The 19,870-nt window shown below is 35.3% G+C and overlaps 1 protein-coding gene across 1 annotated transcript; it reads right to left on the bottom strand.

The window, feature by feature from the left end:
- Positions 1 to 632: 632 nt before the first annotated feature.
- On the bottom strand, positions 633 to 10,744 carry sall3b (spalt-like transcription factor 3b). Its single transcript, XM_056480322.1, has 4 exons — positions 10,151 to 10,744; positions 3,648 to 6,572; positions 2,325 to 2,668; positions 633 to 1,539 (listed from the first exon to the last, which is right to left on the bottom strand). The coding sequence occupies exons 1-4, from the start codon at positions 10,230 to 10,232 to the stop codon at positions 1,144 to 1,146; spliced, it is 3,747 nt and encodes a 1,248-aa protein (XP_056336297.1). The 5' UTR covers positions 10,233 to 10,744; the 3' UTR covers positions 633 to 1,143.
- Positions 10,745 to 19,870: the final 9,126 nt, after the last annotated feature.

Genomic DNA, 19,870 nt, shown 5'->3' with positions numbered 1-19,870 from the left:
TACAAAATAAAATATGATAATAATAAAAAAACACTAAAATTACCTGACATGACACGCTTAGTAAATAAGACATAAGCTACCATTACAGACAAGTACATAGTTTTATTTTATTTATTTTTTTCTCCCTTGTACTATAATGTTTCTGGAATAATATATATATATATTTCTTAAATTTTTATTTTGTTGTTGACAGGAAAACACACTTCTAAATTGTGAAATAGAAATGTTCGGTGCATCACACGGGCTTTCGTTGTCTATAATTTAAACTGAATGTGTGTTAAATGCAAGACCTTTATTATCACTCATATTATACTTCGTAGTCTCATGTCGGCCCGCTAATCAACTTCAGATGTAATGGAAAATAAGTCAGAAAATACACATCATTGGAATTATTAATATAATAACATAGACTAGTGGAACGTTCAGTGTTTATGGCAGCTAAAATGATATAGTTTTCATTGGGGTGTTCTTGATTTGCATAGCAGCACAGCAGTGGGATGTCAGAGAATAATATACAATTGAAGTCAGAATTATTAGCCCCCTTTTAATTTTTTTATTTTTTAAATATTTCCCAAATGATGTTTAACAGAGCAAGGAAATTTTCACAGTATGTCTGATAAAATATTCTAATAATTCTGACTTCAACTGTATCTTTTTTTCAAAACACTGTCTCAAATGCCTCTTAATATTTTAATTGGGGATTTAAGTTACATGCTTTCAGCTGTAGCTACATTAAGTCTACAGTCTGGGAATGAAAAAGTTTCTATTATATATGCAAACATGTTCCCTTGAACAAAGCAATGTTTGACAATCAAATCAGAGGGTAAAAACAAATCAAATGAACATAAAATACACATTTACAACATAAAATAATAATTTCATATCAAAGCAATGCCCTTGTATCAAGTGTAAGTTTTCAGTCAGTGGACATAATTGAAAAACTAAACGTGGCCTCAGTTAAAATACAATAAAATAAAATTAAAAAAACAAGTGCCATTTTAGCATAAGATAAATTGTAAATTTCCCACATGAATCAAGCACATTCTAAAGAGTTTATTCAGATTTTTTTTATAAAAAAAAAAAAAAAGACACATTTATTCCCAATGTCCCTTACGCAAGGAGAAAAAACATGTCACCTTTACATTAATTGATCCCAATGTCTTTTTTATCATCGATCATCATAGAGAAGTGTTGTCCGGGACCCCTTTCTAAGCCTGTCTTTTCCATGACTGTGATTGGTGGGCTGTTTCCAGTGCTAGCCTTGTCCGTGGCCACAGTGATAGCAGGAAGCTGAGGCACTCCTCCACTTTGAATGACGGATATTTCATTGTTCCTCATTGCTAAGCCGTTTGTTATAGCTGCTGCGTATCGGCTCCAGAAGTTTTGGTCCACATTCATGGCCCGTGCTGCTAAATCCTTCTGAAATGCTTCACTGAATTTCAAGGCATCACCGCCCAGAAGGGCAATTGGGTTTTCCACAGACAGACGTCTACCTCTTCGGGCAGGAGTGTTATTCCACATGTGAGTGCCCATGTGCACCTGTACACAAACATCAATGTAAAAAAGTTATTAACATTTTTGCCTGTTTGCAGCAAACATGGTTATGTAGCTGTGATATATACATAACACAAAAATAATAATAAATAATAAAATAATTCATTATATTTTATAATTATGCTGTAAATAGTAAAATGAGAGCTGTTGTGAAGACCACATTTATTTATGCATTTATTTTTATTTATTTATAGATGCAAACCTTTAATTAGAAGGAAATATAGGAAGAGAGTGGCTACATGACTAGGACTTGACCATAGAAGGACGTCAGAACAAATTATAGAGAATATATAACACCCCAAAAATTTTATTTAATATCCAATCTGAATTTAAGAGCTCATGTGTTTATTTAATTTAATTTAATTTTATTTTTATATTATTTTATTTTATTTTACTATATTTATTTCATTTAATATCTAATTTATTTTTATTTTATTTTACTATATTTAGTTCATTTCATTTCTATTTTATTTTATTTCATTTTTATTTTATTATATTTTATTTTATTTTACTATATTTACTTAATTTCTATTTTATTTTCATTTTATTAGATTTTATTTTACTATATTTATTTCATTTCAATTTTATTTTATTTTATTTTATTTTATTTTATTTTATTTTATTTTATTTTATTTTATTTTATTTTATTTTATTTTATTTTATTTTATTTTATTTTATTTTATTTTATTTTATTTTATTTTATTTTATTTTATTTTATTTTATTTTAAAGCGCACACCTGACAGTGACAGAATGAATAATATTCACGTACCTTGAGATTACCCTTGGTTGTGAATGCTCGACCACAGACAGAGCAGCCGAAGGGTTTTTCGCCGGTGTGTGTGCGCTCATGGATCTGCAGGGCACTGGCAGAAGAGAAGTTTTTCCCACATGCGCTGCAGTTGTGTTGCTTGGGGGTCCGTCGTGGAGGAGGTGGTCCAGTGAGCGAGGTGACGCCCGGTATCATCACCTCAGAGCGTGAGGTGGGAGACTGCAGGCCAAATGCAGGGAAAGGACCTTCTTTTAGCATGTATGGTCTACTGCAAATGCTCATCTCCAGTTTCACTGCAGTTGGCGGATTTTTAGTATCCTGTTCAGTAGACCTTTGAACATTTTCTGAGAATAATAATAATAAAAAACAAATCAGAATGAAAATCAAATGAACAGGAATCGCAATACAGTGAATTAAATGTTAAGTCATATATAAGACATATAGATTTAAAATACAAATAAGCAAATAAATCTAAGATATAGATTTAAAATAGCATTTTCAAATAAATAAAATATTAATGTTAATAATTAAAATCTATGAATATATTTAATAAAGCTCTATAAACACTCCTTGCATATCCATACTTAAACAAACAGACCAATCCAGCCCAAAACTCAAAACATTAGTTGAGCTATTTTGCGGTGTGGGGCAATGTGTAGCACCACAGTGTTTACACACTTCAGGTGAACTGAATACGGCTTACTTACAGTTGTCTCTGCATATTTACTAACGATGGATGATTCGAAAAAATCACACACTTGACCTTTAAAGTAATTAAAGTTACATTAAAAAAACATTTGCAGTTTTATTCTGTTTACTTTTACCTAAAAAACGTTTTCCACAACCCAATTTTATAACTTTTTTTTCGAGTACATTACTATTTTTGGTTAACAGGATGTAATTAATTGCACAACACATCGGCCAGCATACTTTTCATGAGATTTGAAGCACAATAAAGAGTTATATGCATGTCTGAGAAGAGGAAAATACTTGGTGTGTCTTGTTCATTTATAGATTAAGAAAAGCTTCTGTTGTAGCTTTTACATGGACACTCCTGTGCTAAAACGTGAAGCTTGTGCTCAGGCTGTGGGATACTTGATGGTTATGTTACTGTATGTGTCGCTTTGGTCAGTGAGCAATAACCGCTAATGCCAGGAGGTCTTTTTTTACCTCAGTATCCCATACATTACACATAAAATAAATCATATTAGTATATTAAAGTACGTACTTATCAGATACACTGTTTTACGAACTAGAAAATGTGTGGAAAAGCTTTTTTAGTGCACAGTGTTCTAGGGGTATCATATAACAGGTTTAGCTTACCATGTTCCTTACTGAAACATTGCACGTTGAAAGGGTTTTCTTTCTTTACTGTAGACTTGAAAGGCTGGATTCCTGTTTGATTAAGAGTCACTCCGTTGACTGCATTTGCTGCAGGACAGTCTGTTGATTCAGATTTTACTATAGCTGCTGCCTCCTCTGGGGTTTTAGAGGAGAGGTTCAGAGAGACACAATGCTCTTGCTGGCCCTCAGGTTGACTGTTGGAATAAGGTGGAATGTGAATAGAGCTAGACGAATGTGCCATTAAACTAGTTCCCATTCTGTGGTTTTCCATCTCACCAGTGGACGTATGAAGAGCATGAAGATCATTATCCATAGGTTCACACCTAACAATCTTTTTTCCGTTTGATTGACTGAGATTGATGGATAAGTCGCCCCCTACATTGTGAGATTCTGAGATACTGGATGGAAGAGATGAGATAGGTGGTGGACTATCTGAAAAAGAGCTCAGGGTGTTTTCACTGTTCTCCACAACATCCCCTTCTTCTTCAAATGAAATATCATCAAGACAGTCATCGTCATAAGTGCTCATGCTGTCAAAACTCTCCATATCTGTGTCTTTCTCATAGATGGTTTCTGCCAGTGGTGTGTTTGGAATTTGCCCACCCATGTGCATGCGTATGTGCTGCTGTAACACAACAGCATTTGTGAACTTTTTCTGACAGATCGGGCATGAATGCTGAATCCGAAGAGGAGGCTTTGCACGGTGGACACCAAAATGAGTCTTCAAGTTACCTTTTGTCGTGAATGCTCGCCCACAAACCTTGCATTTAAATGGCCTCTCTCCTGTATGGATGCGGTAATGCATCTTCAGCGCACTCTGACAGCTTAGCACACGGTGGCAGATCACACACTGATTGGGCTCCATCATCTTTTTGTCAATGTTTTCTACAAGCTGTTGGAGCTTCGATGTCTCAGATGTTTGCATAGAGTCCTGGAGACCACCGAATGGGAACTTGCTCCTGAATTGATCTGAGATGAGTGGTGGAGAGGATGGCTTAATAATAGCTGAAGGAACATCAGTGGACTCGGGTACATTCCCCTTTACAGGTGTTTCTGTCGACATGGACTGCGAAAGCAAGATGTTGGGATTGTTACCATTTCTAATCAAACTGTTTGATGGTAGGTGCACTTCCTCTGTGTTGAAACTCTGCGTGATCTCTGCCTCTCTGTTAGATTTAGGGGATGCTGCAATGGTTGACACATCTGTCTCAGTGCCGGTGGGATTTGGCGACGACGGTGCAAGTTCACCTCTTGCTGGTGATGGCCTGTGTGGAGACCTTTCTGAGGGTGTGCTTGTAAATGAATCACTTAGGCTTTCAATAATTGGTACTGTGGGAGGCAACTGCAGACCAACCGAAGACGGCACTGTTGGAAGGACAGGTTTGCTGTCTAACCAAGTAGGTCCTGCCTTCTCTGGAGGAAAAGACATCCCATAGGGGATCCCAGAGCTAGTGGGGATATTGTCAAGATATTCTGGAACTGGGTATGGGTTCATCTGAACATGAGGGTACTTCTCCTTGTGCCTTTGGAAGTGGACTTTGAGATTTCCTTTTGTTGAGAAACGGTTGCCACAAATGTTGCATTTGAACGGCCTCTCGCCTGTGTGCGAGCGCAAGTGTATCTGCAAGGCACTGTCGCTGCCGAACACTTTAGCGCAGAACCTACACTTGTGCTTAAAGAAAGGATCCTCAGAACTGGGCTTGCTGTCAAAAATGGAGACACTGGGCAGTTTGCCCTTGCGGTGCTTCATCATAGCAGCCAGTGGGTCTAGTGCACTGGCAGTGGCTGCAATACTGGCCAGTGGATTGGGAAATATGACTCCGTTAGGAGGGCTTTGAGGTAGTAATGGTAGGTTGGCAGAAGGGCTAAGGAGGCTACTCTGGCAAGCTGAAAGTGGGCTAGGAGTGCTTACAGATTGGGTGTTACTAACATTAGAAAGGGATCCACTACAGGTGGGCAAGAGCGGAGAAGCCCCACTGTAGCTGAAGAGATGAGGGCTGGAACTGGTCAAGGAAGCAGTGGCACTCTCCAGTGCTCTGGAGCCAATTTGCCCAGTGCTTGGTTGGGAAGAAAGCAATGGTGGCCTTACAAGCATAGATGCCTGGGATACAGAGGCCTGCCCATTCACTGTAGAGGGCATGACCCCAGATAATGGGAGTACAGGGGGTGGAGCGATGCCCTGGAAATTGTAAGTGTTAGAGTCAGAGGGCAGGCTTTTCGAGGCAGGATTAAGGGCGGCTTGCGTAGGCTGCCTATTCATTACAGCGACCTGGCTGCGGATCTGCTCAATGAGCTGTAATTGCTGAACCTGCTGTTGCTGCAGTGCCATCAACTGCTCCAAAATCATGGGTATCGCAGCAGAGTTCAGCTTTCCAGCAGACCCTGCACAGTGAATGCTCTGGGAAAACTGAGCAACAGCCACTCGGGTGCTGTGAAGAATCTCCAGGGTCACATTGGTGCTGGGCATGTCATAGTGATTGGTTATAGGTGGGACAGGGGGCGAGGTGGAATTTTCATCGTCTAGTGGTAGAGGGCTGAGATTCGATGTTTTATGCTCAGGCAAACTTATATCCATTTGTTCATCCAGGTCAATAATATGGGTTTCCTCAGGCATTTCGTCGACTTTCTCAGCGAGCTCGGAGTTGAGCTCACTGGCCTCCATTTCTGCTGAGTCACTATGGGCGCTAAAGAGGGACTCTGTTGGTGATCCCCGGGAAATGACCTTTTCTTCCTTCTCTTTTACTATGAGCACAGGGCGGTCTTCTGTGCACTTCTGCTGGTGCTCCAGCATCTCGGACCACTTGAAGAATTCAGCACAGCACCTCTCACACACGTGCGTCTCTTCGCCCCCACTGCGGCTCTCCGTGCCGCTGTCCTCCTCATCGCCTCCCCTCAACAGAAGTGCTAGGAGATAAAGACACAGAGAGAAAGCGTGTGAATAGAAATTTCTGAGATGATAGATTTTTCACAGCTATTCTTGGAGGAGTGAACAATATAGATAAACTAAATCAATTGTACCACTTTACCAATTACTGAAAGCCAGCCTCTTTGTGCTCATGCTCCAAAGACTCAGACGATAATTTTCTTTGCACAATCCATCAAATTATGCGACCTATCTATTGAATATACGGGAGCTTAATGAAATTCTATAGGGGATATTGATTTCCAATGTTTTTATACAATTCACAGCTGCACTGTCAGTTGAGGGCAAATTGAGTCTTTGATTGACTAATCTGAACTCTCCATTGCTATCAAACACTCTTATTTCCTGATGAATTTGAAGAACTAATTCCCCCCCACTTGACATTGTTGAGTGAAACAGTTATCTCTCATTGCTAAAGGTGTACAACCTTGACAAAATGCTTTCAGCTTTATAGATGTAAAATGCACAATTAACTGCAGGGCGTTTCAACACATAAATTTTATCATTTAAAATAAAAATTATCAAAAAAAGAAAAAATATATCAAAAGAAATCAAATCATTCACAGTATAACAGTATTTAAATAAACCTGTTCAGCTCAAAACAAAGTGTAATGATCATGAAAGCCACAAAAATGATACCTGTCATAAAATAGCTGGAAGCTTTTTTCCTGATATTTGCATTTAGATCGTACAGTATAAAAGGCGTAGATGACGTCAAGTTCAGATGAGAGCTTAAACTGTTTAGGTTATTGGCTCACTGATGACCGCTTAAGGGGCTGGGTTTGGATAATTTATGCGCTTGCTTGAAAGACTTTAGGGAAAATAAACACACAAATAGTTTTACACAGTAAAAGGATAAGAGAGATGGCAGTGTGTATGAGTTCAAACAAAAAAAGGAACACATTACTTCCTATATTTTCTGTCTGTACATGTATGCGTGTGTGTGTGTGTGTGGTGTGTGAGAGTGAGAGTGTGTGATTTTTTACTTCCTAATTAATTTTTCCTTTCTTTTATTTTTATTCTTTAAAATTTTTCTTAATATATATATTTTTTTTAATATAACAGAACATCCCGTGAAATATTGTATACATCATGTATGTTTTTATTTTCAATTACCCTTAAACCTTGATGTAAACACACCAAGTATGTATGACAGCATTTATTTATAAAATACAGAAAAAAAATTCAAACGAAAAAGAGAAATGAGTTAGAAGTGGTTGACGGAATATCTGAAATATTTTTGTGGTCAAGTGATGTGATTTCTCTCAGTTTTTTGTGAGTCTTCCTCTACATTGCAGGTCATTTGCTCGTCTAATTCCAGTAACTGTGTGGGTGGTCTGGAAAACTCTTAATGCAGAAAGGTGAGAGCAAACTGAAACTGATCAAGTGAGGGGACCAATTAACTTAAGGCTGTGCTACAAATCATTTTAAAATGATCATAGATTAGTCAGATTGATTCACTCGATAATCCAAATAGATTCACCAAAAAAAAAAAAAAAACATCCAATGGCGGCACCCCAGTGAACAGACAGACAAAACTGTGTTCATGAGAAAGATATATCAAACTCTTAAATAAAAATAGACATTCTGTGAGGCCCTACTGCATTAGTCACTAGAAAGATTGAAAAAAACTAAGGAGATTCCTAGGGTGCTCAGTTGGTAACCGTGGTTTTGTTAGCTAGCTGGATCATTTCGACATGAGACAGACAAAGGTTACAACGTAACAGTCTTGGAATAATTTTCTCACACCTCAAATGAAGAAAGCTAAAATGCATTGGGACGATCATTTCTGCTGGGGCCTTTTGAATGGCATTTGAAGGCAAACCGAAAAATGAACAAGGGCAAACACGAAAGTCAAAATGATTGTGTTGACGTCGACAAAATAAGAGAAAACAATCAGCTAAGTACCTATTGCATATGTGGATAAAACTCTGAAATAAAATATTCTTGTTTTTTTTTCTAATATTTTTAAATTATGCATGCAAATCAACATTACTTAAAGTACAAAACAACATGTTATGTATGCTTTATATTACTGTAACATCAATTACAAATGGTGTAAGTAGGTTATGTCTCTAATTTACTGTAGTTCCTTTTGTTTTTAAATGAAATACTGATGGGCTTACTCTAAAATGTGTGCATACATTTATTTTTAAGTTTCAGAATATTCATCATGTTTCATATATTTTTTTATTTATTTAAAGTTTTCAATTCAGCTGTGGTGTGGAGATATGTCTGTTGAAAAAGCAGTAAATTTATTTAATTAAAAATTATAAAAGCTAACCCACAGCTTAAACATGTCTATGTTTTATGTAAAGATTATAAAATTATGCTAATCATTTCTGGATCGGTATTGTTGCACACTCAAATTCTTTAATTACTCTTCTAACAATTCAGGCCTGATTATAAAGGATTCATCTGAATAAAACTGATCTGAGGAACAATAAACGTCTTTCAGTGTCGGTTTTCAAGCCATAGTCTGATTCTGTTCTTTTAGATCGATCTTTGTGTTGCAGTAAATACTTTAACGCGATTTAGATGAAGACACAACTTCGACAGCAAACGACACCAAAGTGTGAGGATTTTTCATGTGGGCATGCAAGTTACTTCATTACCATGACAAAAGGAATTATTCTCACGCAAACAGACGAATGTTAAAGGTTTTGTTTGGGTCTTGCAATGGGACACTTTTGTAGGTTTTGAGGATCTTTTATTTTGGTGCTTTGTGAAAAGCACAAATACATTCACAAGTCTAATCAACCGTTACAAGTTATAATGAATAATTTATTTTAAACCACGTTAAATAAATGTAAAAATATATAGGCTAGCTAAATAAAAAAGACAACATAAAACACTCTCACACAAAAATAAGGCCTGTATGACTACAGTTTCTAATTAAGTAAACTGCATCGCTAAAACATGTCCATAAATGTTAAATTAATTGTAAGGAATTTAACATAAATTGTTATTTAAACATGTAGAGCATTACGAGTGCATAATTTAGGTGGGGAAAGTGTTTTGTTAAATTACGCACACAGTGCATTTGACACAAATTTCCAAAAGCACACATTTGTAGCTTTCATAACATCTACCTACTGTGGATAAACTCATTTAGAGGTTTATGATGTACTCTTAAAAAATAAAGAATCAAATATAGTTTTACAATCCCGTCACAGGAGAACCGCCATAATAACTTTTTATTCTGTTTTTTAGAAAACATATTTTGTAAAAGATTACAGAAGACTAACTTTTTTTTAACCCCAAAGAACCATTTACAGTTAAAATAGCTCTCTTGAATATAATAACCATCAAAGAAGCGTTATTTCTAATTGTGTAAAAGTTTGTCTGGAGTTCTTGTCTGCTTGAACTAAACACGCCGCACGATATGCTTGAATCAAGTTGTTTTTGGTCTCAGATTATGTTCGAAATGTCCATATGGTATACATCCTATGCGTGTTTTCAACACCACTCGAAATAAGCAATAAACATCGCGTAATTCTGACATAACAAACTTGCACTTAAAGAGCCATGTAAAAGAGTTGTATTTCAATTCACGTACCGTTATCCGGACTTTTGTCCGACTGTGTTCCTTCTTCGTCCGATCTGAGATGCTGAGGTTTCGCCTGCTTTCTTCGGGACATGTCTCTGCGCTTCGCGTCGGCGCTCCGATCTGCAGAAACATCGGACGCAGGCAGTCCCGTACAGTCCCAGGGTCAGTGAATAAGAGATATTAGATGTTGTTACCGTTGTGCAGATTGCGCATGTCGGCGTTATAATGATAGAGGGTCATGTATTACGTTGCGCTGCATGAGGGATTGGCCGCGCGCCAGTAGACACTCTCTGGATATGGAAATGAGGGATGGACTGAGTAATTAGCCCGTTTCACTTCCTCACTTTTCCCCCTTTTGCTCTCTGTTCACGTAGGACCACAAACTGGACGCAAACAAGTGCGTCTACAGCTCTGGTGGCACTTCACACGGCGTAAAGTCCATCCGTAGTTTGTTAAACATCACCGTAAGTACGGAAAACCAGTCTTGTCACGCTCGCACGCCTTCTTTTCAAATAAATGACAGTGTGAATAACATTCAAGCACCTCTCAAACGGGCTCTTTCCAAGTGTATTGATCAACTTTAAGCATATGCCTCCAGTTTAACCATAGCCCTCCCGCAAACGAGATAGCCTTTACGTTTATGCAGGATAAGTTTGTTCTGACAGCAGTTAATATAAAAAAACAATTATTTATGTCAATGACGAGTGGTTATATATAAAGGGTTCGTCTAATTAAAGCTTAGCTCCCAGAGGATGTCGAGATAAAATATTGATGGGCTTTAAATGTAGCATATTATCACAACATTTCTTTAATCAAAAAAGTTAGATTACAAGTTAGAGTGCGCGTTCGCCTGAGGAGGTCACCATAGCAACAGTAAGCAGCTGAACGCTTTCCTTTGGATCTGTATGGGACAGTGCGTCGACAAAACAAGAGTAATGCCACCATTTTTATACTTTTCTATACCATCAGTATATCACAAAAGTGTTTTAAAATTTGTCACGTTTTATATGTTTATTTATAATGGGTTAAATGTTTGCGTGAACCTACATGTAACAAACCCCGCGCGCGAAATCCTGAAAGTTACTACCGAGGAACGTCGAAAACTCAATCGAAATATTCGTAGGATGTTTACAAGATTGTTGACAACAAACAATGTTCCCTCTGTGGTCTGCTCCTCTCATTCCGCATTCTCCATTATCGCCCAGTTAATCCCATTCAAAACTATGCCCGTTCCTGCAGCTATAGTCCCACAAGGCGAATGTCTTCATACTGTAGGAACCGCACCTGAAACGGGCTTGTATTCAGCTGCGAATGTGCCTGTAAAACCCAGCTGAAGTCCTGGAGAAACGCAGGCTGTTCAGTGTAAGCTTATTCCATTAGACTACCACTAGGACATCAGTGGATGAAGGACCTGCCTTTTTTCTGCTTACCTTTTGCATAACTTCACATGTGTTATGAAACTTTTTCATAAGTGACACAAATCTTTCATTTTGTGATCTGTTGTGGAGAAGCGAGTAAACTTCAGTTATGTGTCTATCATGATATTGAGCTGCTCTCATGGGATCAGACAACATTCACATCTGACCAGTATCGCTGGTGTATAGCGGCCAAAGGGCTCTAAATCAGCGATACATCATTTCCATTACAACACAAGTAGAACAATATATAAGCCTATTGATCGGCGTCTCTGTTACTCTTCTGGTGTAGAGAGATAAGCGCAATATAATTTCGTTTGACCTATCTGTATGGCCAAGTGATGGATTGCCAGGGTAACCGAGGGCTTTTATCACAAAACTCTCCCAATGATGTACTATTGATTGTCCTTAACTAGCTTTTCTGGCAAAAATCAAAAGTCCCTTCCTCGCCATCCTCTTCATTATCAATAAAATTACAAAGTGGTGGGAATTGTCAAAATCCACCCCCAAGGGAAGTCTTTTAAAACGACTGCTGTTATCCCAGCTTTTTTCTGTTATCCATGCAGTGTAGGATTAGGAAACAGGCATTTTAAAAAGAAACAAAGTGATCAGATGAAGACGAGCACCTTGAAGGACAAAATATTAACAATTCTGCATATGGAATCCTTAACCTTTCTTCCTACGGGGATTTTGTTTTTATTTTTTTACTTGTGCAGTTTGTTAATTGTCTTTTTGTTTTATTTTCTCCTCATTTCCCATCTGCTTTCATAAGAATAAGACAAGCCAGATTTGAATGAACTAATCATCACTTTTTCCCCTCTACATCACCTGGTAATCACAGATTATAGCTTTGCATTTTTTTATGATGCGCGTTTTAAGTTTTAATTGAAAATAATTGCCTGTCTCAGTCAGTTCCGAAAAAAACTGCATTTCAGTTCAAGCTCACAATTCAAGAGTTGTTTTCAACCAAAAAAAAGAGAAAAATTCCATCCCAAGTCTGTGTTTATTGAGATTTATCATTTTCTGTCCATTAAAAGAAAGTCATGTTTAGAATCTTTTCATGGTCCATGCTATTTCTCTGTTCCTTTTATCCCCGACTGCAGCTTTTTAACCAAGAACATATCCCACAGCTAAAAAACATCTTTCCCTACTCTAAACACGATGAAGAGGGTTTGACTCCGAGTATAAAGCACATCATCACAGATAGATCAACAAATGAAGTGTCAGGGCGAAACTACATGAAGAACAAACAAAGCAGAAACGGGGCAGTGAGATGGACAGATGTGAGATAGCACTGTTCTATGTGCCGAGGGCCTCTGGAAATTTCTGATTGGTTTAATTTACCACATCTAACGCGGCTGCTTCTCAAGTCTGCGACTTTTATCTAATGCTGTGAACCTCTATTGATTTCTCTTCTCTATCTTTAATGCAGGACTGGAGCAAAGAGAGCAAAAAAAGCACTTGCTAAATGGAGGACTACTTTGAGATGGCTGCTATTCTCCGGCTTATTGCCTCCTGTCGGCCATGGTTTCACATGAGGTCCGGGGTGTCAGGTCCGCTTCCACCAATAAAGGCTGTGATTGACACTAGCGGGAGAGACTTGAGCTGGGAAAAGAAACTGAATCTCAATGTATGAGGGGTGAGTCAGGGTCTATTGTGAGGCCAGGTGGACCTGATACATCTAAGGCGAAATAAACGTTTTCAGCCGTGAGATATGGGGTCCCTTGACGGTACCGTGATACAGTATTGTATCTGACTGTCCAAAAAAATACTCTTGTGCTTTCCTCTAGAGTCACCAGATGTTCCTGTTTTGCTAGGACAGACCCATTTTGATGATATCTTTTATTAAAAAAAATTAAATAAACGTATTGTATCAATTTAGTTGAGATTCAATGCTATTTTGACCACTAAACTAGAAAATGTCCCCGTTTTGCATCTCAGAATTCTGGTCACCATACACTCTCAAGAAATAAAGCTACAGGAGCTGTCAATTGGGCTGGACCTTTTTACAAGGTGTACATTTGTACCTAAACAATTGTTTTTTTAATACCTCAAAGGTATTATTGGCCAAAAAATTCAAGAGATACACCTTTTTTATAGTTTGGGTACTAATAAGTTCCACTGAGAAACCAATATGGACCTGTACATGTACTTTATGTTCCTTTATTTCTATTTTTATACTTTATTTTAAGTTTTTTTAATCTTAGTAACAAACATACAATCAAAACTAAAAAGTAAATAGCATAAACCTCAGAAGGATCAATTGGTTGCACTTGAGGTGTATATTTGCAAAAAAAAAAAAATCAAGAAATTGACCCCAGTTTGCCAAAAATTGTCTTATGGTGCTAGTCCTTCTCCGTCTAAATAACAGAGATCATGTCCAAAATCCAATTCTGGCATGAAGGGGTGTTCTTTTATTCCTGAAAGTGTAAATAATTGACAAAATACTATAGAAATCAATATTTGCACTGCTCCTTTTACATCTAAGGTGAAATAAACAGCCGTGAGATATGGGGTCCCTTGATGGTACTGTGATACAGTACTGTATCTTACTGTCCAAAAAATACTCTTTTGCTTTCCTCTAGAGTCACCAGATGTTCCTGCTTTGCTGGGACAGTGCCATTTTGATGATATCTGTTATTTAAAAAAAATTAAATAAACGTTTTGTTTTAATTTAGTTGAGATTCAGTGCTATTTTGACCACTAAACTAGAAAATGTGTCCATTTTGCATCTCGGAAATCTGGTCAACATACACTCTCAATAAATAAACCTACAGGAGCTGTAAATTGGGCAATACCTTTTCATAAGGTATACATTTGTACCAAAACAAATATTTTTTAATACCTCAAAGGTATTATTGGCAAAAAAATTCAAGAGCTACACTTAATTTTAAGTTTTTTTTTTTTTTTATCTTAGTATCAAACATACATTTAAAACTAGAAAAAGCATATAGCATAAACCTCAGAAGGGTCACTGGGTTGCACTTGAGTTGTATATTTGTAAAAAAAAAATCTGAGAAACCATTATGGACCTGTACATGTACTGTATGTTCCTTTATTTCTATTTTTAAACTTTATTTTAAGTTTTTTAATCTTAGTAACAAACATACAATCAAAACTAAAAAGTAAATAGCATAAACCTCAGAAAGATCAATAGGTTGCACTTGAGGTGTATATTTGCAAAAAAATCTAGAAATTTACCCTAATTAGCCAAAAATTGTCTTATGGTCCTACTCCTTCTCCATCTGAAAACAGAGATCATGTCCAAAATCCAATTCTGGCATGAAGGGGTGTTCTTTTATACATTGAGAGTGTATATATTCAACAAAATACTATAAAAATCTGTATTTTTTTGCAGTGTCTCTTGATATCAAGCGCGTGGAAGGATTTCACCCCATACTTACGGTCATTTACAAACACTTCTGCAGAAGTGCTTCGCTAAATACGTACACAAAGTTTTTTGCTTTGTAAACAACCGTGCAAAGAAGACGTTGCAGTTCTGTTAACACGAGTCGTCATGACAACAGACTATTTTTATGAAAGACAGCAAATTTTAGGCACAAACAGGATATTATGTATTCTATGTTCTCCAGGGAATAACGAGCAAAAACAAGAGTAAAGCCAGTAAAAACAGTAGTTAATTACTGGCTGCGAGTGTGTGCAGCCTGAGATGGCAGAGGGAAGACTTCAGGCGCAAAGTAATTCACTTACATTTATGACCTGAAAAAGAACAGACCCTGCTATTAGCATTTATTGGCATGCTATAGAGGAAAAGCATGTAACGAATGAGTTTAATCTCCATCAGCTCCGATTCTTTGAACGCTTCACAGGAAGTATCTTCTGACATAGGATCCGAAATCTAATCCAAAGGTAAAACTAATGCTGGACATGTCTGTGAGGTGATTTAGAATTATGCAGGACATATTTTAGACAAATGTAATATCTGTATGCTAGTTGGTAGATCAATTTTTAATAATGCAACATACACTAAGGGTTCTTGGGGGAATATGTTAGGAAGGGCATATATCTTCTTATTGTTAATACTAAAGTTGAAAGCCTCTTTACCTTAGAGTGCAACACATATTAAATGTTTAGGAGCTGATGACATATAAGGATGTGCGAGTTAATAATCTTTTTAAATAATTTTTTTAAATACATGTGGTAAAGTAATAGAAAGTACTTTATATTTTTACTTGTGTCATTAGAAGTATTATTATGCGTGAAGTTGAACTATTTTTAGATGTTGATCGATAACAAGTGTTAAATGACCATGACACACTGTTATAAAGGTTCACAGGTATTTTCTGTGATGTAATTTACTGTTTGTTGTTTTCTTGTTGTCATGTGACAAAAAATGTCTTCCTGGATATTGGTTACTATTCCGCTGATTTTGACAGAAGTCTTTTAAATGATATTTTGGCACAAAACGTTTAACTGCTTTTTAAAATTATAATACTATTAACAAAAAAAAAATCATTATATATATTTAATTAAAAATTTTATATATTTAATATATATTTAAAATATTTTAGATTACCTAGATTAATTGATTTAAAGTTAAAATTTAAAAATTGTAAAATAAAAAAAAAAATTGTAAAATTTAAGTAAAATTTGGTAAAAATATAAATGTCAAAATATGGGTGAAATTAAGTTCCATTGTGATCCTGCAAAAAGAGATTTTTATGTACAGTCCAAAAAATAAAATAAAATAAAATAAATAAAAAAATACTTACTAAATGTACAAAATGATCAGTTATATATTTTTACATACATTTTATTATACGTTATCATATATTTTATTATACTTGCTGACAAATGGTTAAAACCCATAGTTTAAAGGATTGTGGCAAAGGATAAAGACTAAATATAAATAAAACAAATACAAACAGGTTTGTGACAAGTCAAGAGTGATTAACAGAATATTCAGTTTTGGGCAAACTAACGCTTTAACAATATTAAGTTATTTAAACTTATTTTATTACTGTTATCGCTCCCATTTTGGTGTTTCCAGCAAATTAAATGAACAAAATTTATTTATAACTTAGTTATAGAAATTAATAACACATTAAAATGTGGACTTTGGCCCATGATACGGACGAAATTTTATTTTATTGTGATTCAGCATTTTATAAAAAATAAATCAAAATAAATCAATATTTTTTTGGGTCTGGACCATTATTGGTAAATAGTTTTTAGAAATGTAATACATGTCAGGTATACAGGTCTTTTCTGTGATGTAATTTACTGGTTTGTTGTTTTCTTGTTGTCATGTGACAAAAATGTCTTCCTGGATATTGGTTACAATTCCGCTGATTTTGACAGAAGTCTTTTAAATATGATACTTTAGCAAAAACACTTAACTGCTTTTAAAATTATACTATTAACAAAAAAAAAACATTATATATATTTTTTTATATATATATATTTTTATCTTTACTTCTTTACTTTTAGACTACCTAAATTCATTGATTCAGTTTAAAGTTACAAATTTAAAACTGTAAAAAAAAAAAAAAAAAATGAAAACAAGTAAAATTTGGTGAAAATATGAATGTCAAAGTATGGGTGAAATTGTGTTCCATTGTGATTCTGCAAAAGAGAGATTTTTATGTACAGTCCAAAAAAATGTTAAATAAAGTAAAATAAAATAAACTACTTACTAAAATGTACAATATGATAAGTCATACATTATTAAATTTTACATTTTTATTATACTATTCAATTTTATTATACTTGCTGACAAATGGTTTAGAGGATTGTGGCTAAAAGACTTTGGGGATAAAGACTAAATATAAATAAAATAAATATTTTTGGGTCTGCACCATCATTAGTCAATTAAAATTATTTTATAAATTGAAAATACACTGTAAAACCCAAGTCAACTTTATCAAATGAAATGAGTGAAGTTAACTGAATTGACTGAAAGTTAATTCTACTCATTTAAAGAGAGTTTTGAACTCAGTGTTGAAGGTAATGGACTTAAATGGAGTAAGTTCACAGTACTCATATAGTTTAGGTTTTTATTCAAATGGTTTGTTGCAATCACTTTATCACTTTCCTCAAACGGTTTGAGTTGTCTTAACTTATTGGGTTTTACAGTACTCGGTTGGTTTGAGTTCTCTTCATTTATTGGGTTTTACTGTGCTCAAATTGCTTCATTTACTCAAATGGCTTAAGTTCAGAGTACTCAGTAGGATTAGTTTTTGAACTTAAATAATTTGTTGCAAATGGTTTTCTCAAATGCTTTGAGTTACCTTAACTTTTTGGTTTTTACAGTGTACCTTTTAACATGTCATGAAATGATTCTTGTTTTAAATATGACAAGATTTGATTTTGTATATAAAGCCCGTTCCATCTTGACCTAAATACAGACCATTTTTTCAAAATGATTTTTTATGTGTTGGACAGAAATAAAAGAAATACAAACAGGTTTGTGACAAGTGAAGGGTGATTAAATGATGACAAAATTTTCAGTTTTGGGTGAACTAACCCTTTAACAATATTAAGTTATTTCAACTTATTTTATTACTGTTATTTGTCCCATTTTGGTGTTTTCATCAAATTAAATGAACAAAATGTGTCTATAACTTATTTATAGAAATAAATAACAAGTTAAATCCAAGTAAAATGTGAACTTTGATAGCTTATAATATAGATGAAATTTTACTTTATTGTGATTCAGCATTTTATTAAAAATTATTGGTAAGTCTTTTATAATTTGAACATGTCTTTTAACATGTCATGAAATGATTCTTGTTTTAAATATGCCTGACAAGATTTAATTTTGTATATAAACTTCTTGACCCAGATACAGACCAAAAAACATGGCATATCATTGTTCCATACCGGTTTTAATAGTAATAAAATCTGCAATGTGGAAATGACCGTAACTGTAACATAAACATGGTTTCATTAATTGCGATCCCTTTTCTTTTTCTGCTTAATCTTAATGCAGAGCTTTGGATATATTCATACATTCATTATCATTACTGTGACAAAACCGCTTTCTGTAAGTCAAACCTCACTGACAGCTCAATAAAGGAGCATATGGGAGGACATCTAACCTTCCATGTCCAAAATTACTCTCTCAGTTGGAGGCTGGGGACAAGATAACGATTAGGAAGCTGTTTCCCTGAACATGCTGAGAGAGACGCAAAACCAGGTTAGCATGATCATCCGTCATCTAGTGGCTTTGACTTAAGCCTGTTGCCATTGAATAGTCCTTTGAATGCATAAACTAAAGGTTAGCGCAAAGGTGCTCGGGGCCATGACTGTTGCCGTCTTGACAAAGTAAAAGAAATTAATGGCACAATCTCTTGCGTGCCACTGGCCTTAGATCACAGATGCTTGTGACATTTACAGTTAACGATTGTAAAGAACCGTCAGAAATAAACAGACAGTGACTAGCGGACGTGTGTGCGTGGTTTATGAGTCACCTCTCATGTGAGTCTCCCAGCCTTTCTGCTATAAAACCTCTGACAAAAGTTCAGTAAACCAAGAGGCGCTCACTTAAAAGAAAGAAAGGCAACTTGTGTTTAATAACAAAATTCATGCTGACCTGAAAATTAAAGTAAAAAAAAATCAGGTATAATGAGATCTAAATAAGGCTATTTGCACTGTATAAAGTGAACCACTGGATCATCTTTAAAAATACGTCAGCTTGTTACAACTTAAAGGGAGATTTCACACAATTTTTTTTCGCCATACTTACCCTCAAGTGGTTCCAAACCTTCATGAGTTTCCTTTTTCTGTTGAACACAAAATAAGATATTTTAAAAAATGTTGACATCCTGTAACCGTTGACCTTAATAATAGAAAAAAAAACAAATGGATGTCAATGGTTACAGGCTTCCAACAGAATTTTCAGTTTCGGGTGAACTAACGCTTTAACAATATTAAGTTATTTAGTGTTTAGTACCCATTTTTGTGTTCCCATCAAATTAAATGACCAAACCTCATTTATAACTTTATATTTAGAAAAAAATGACAAATTAAATTTAAGTAAAATGTGGTAAATAACTTAAAATATGGGTGAAATTATATTTCATTGTGATTCAGCATTTGAGATATATACAGTTGAAGTCAGAATTATTAAACCCCCTGAATTATTAGCCCCCCTGTTTATTTTTCCCCACAATTTCTGTTTAACGGAGATAAGATTTTTTCATCACATTTCTAAACATAATAGTTTTAATAACTCATTTCTAATAACTGATTTATTCTATCTTTGCCATGATGACAGTAAATAATATTTGATTAGATATTTTTCAGGACACTTCTATACAGCTTAGTGACATTTAAAGGCTTAACTGGGTTA

The sequence above is a fragment of the Danio aesculapii genome, chromosome 19, assembly GCF_903798145.1.
Source record: "Danio aesculapii chromosome 19, fDanAes4.1, whole genome shotgun sequence".
Taxonomy (NCBI): domain Eukaryota; kingdom Metazoa; phylum Chordata; class Actinopteri; order Cypriniformes; family Danionidae; genus Danio; species Danio aesculapii.
The sequence above is the reverse complement of the archived record's forward strand: the minus strand, read 5'-3'. Positions and strand labels throughout refer to the sequence as shown.

Bases quoted from the DNA above. Each gene is read 5' to 3' on its own strand.
- sall3b (XM_056480322.1), bottom strand. From the start codon at position 10,232: ATGTCCCGAAGAAAGCAGGCGAAACCTCAGCATCTCAGATCGGACGAA. The intron at 6,573-10,150 runs GTACGTGAATTG...TTTATCTCCTAG, and splicing joins GGACAAAAGTCCGGATAACG to CACTTCTGTTGAGGGGAGGC. The intron at 2,669-3,647 runs GTAAGCTAAACC...TATTATTCTCAG, and splicing joins ATGTTTCAGTAAGGAACATG to AAAATGTTCAAAGGTCTACT.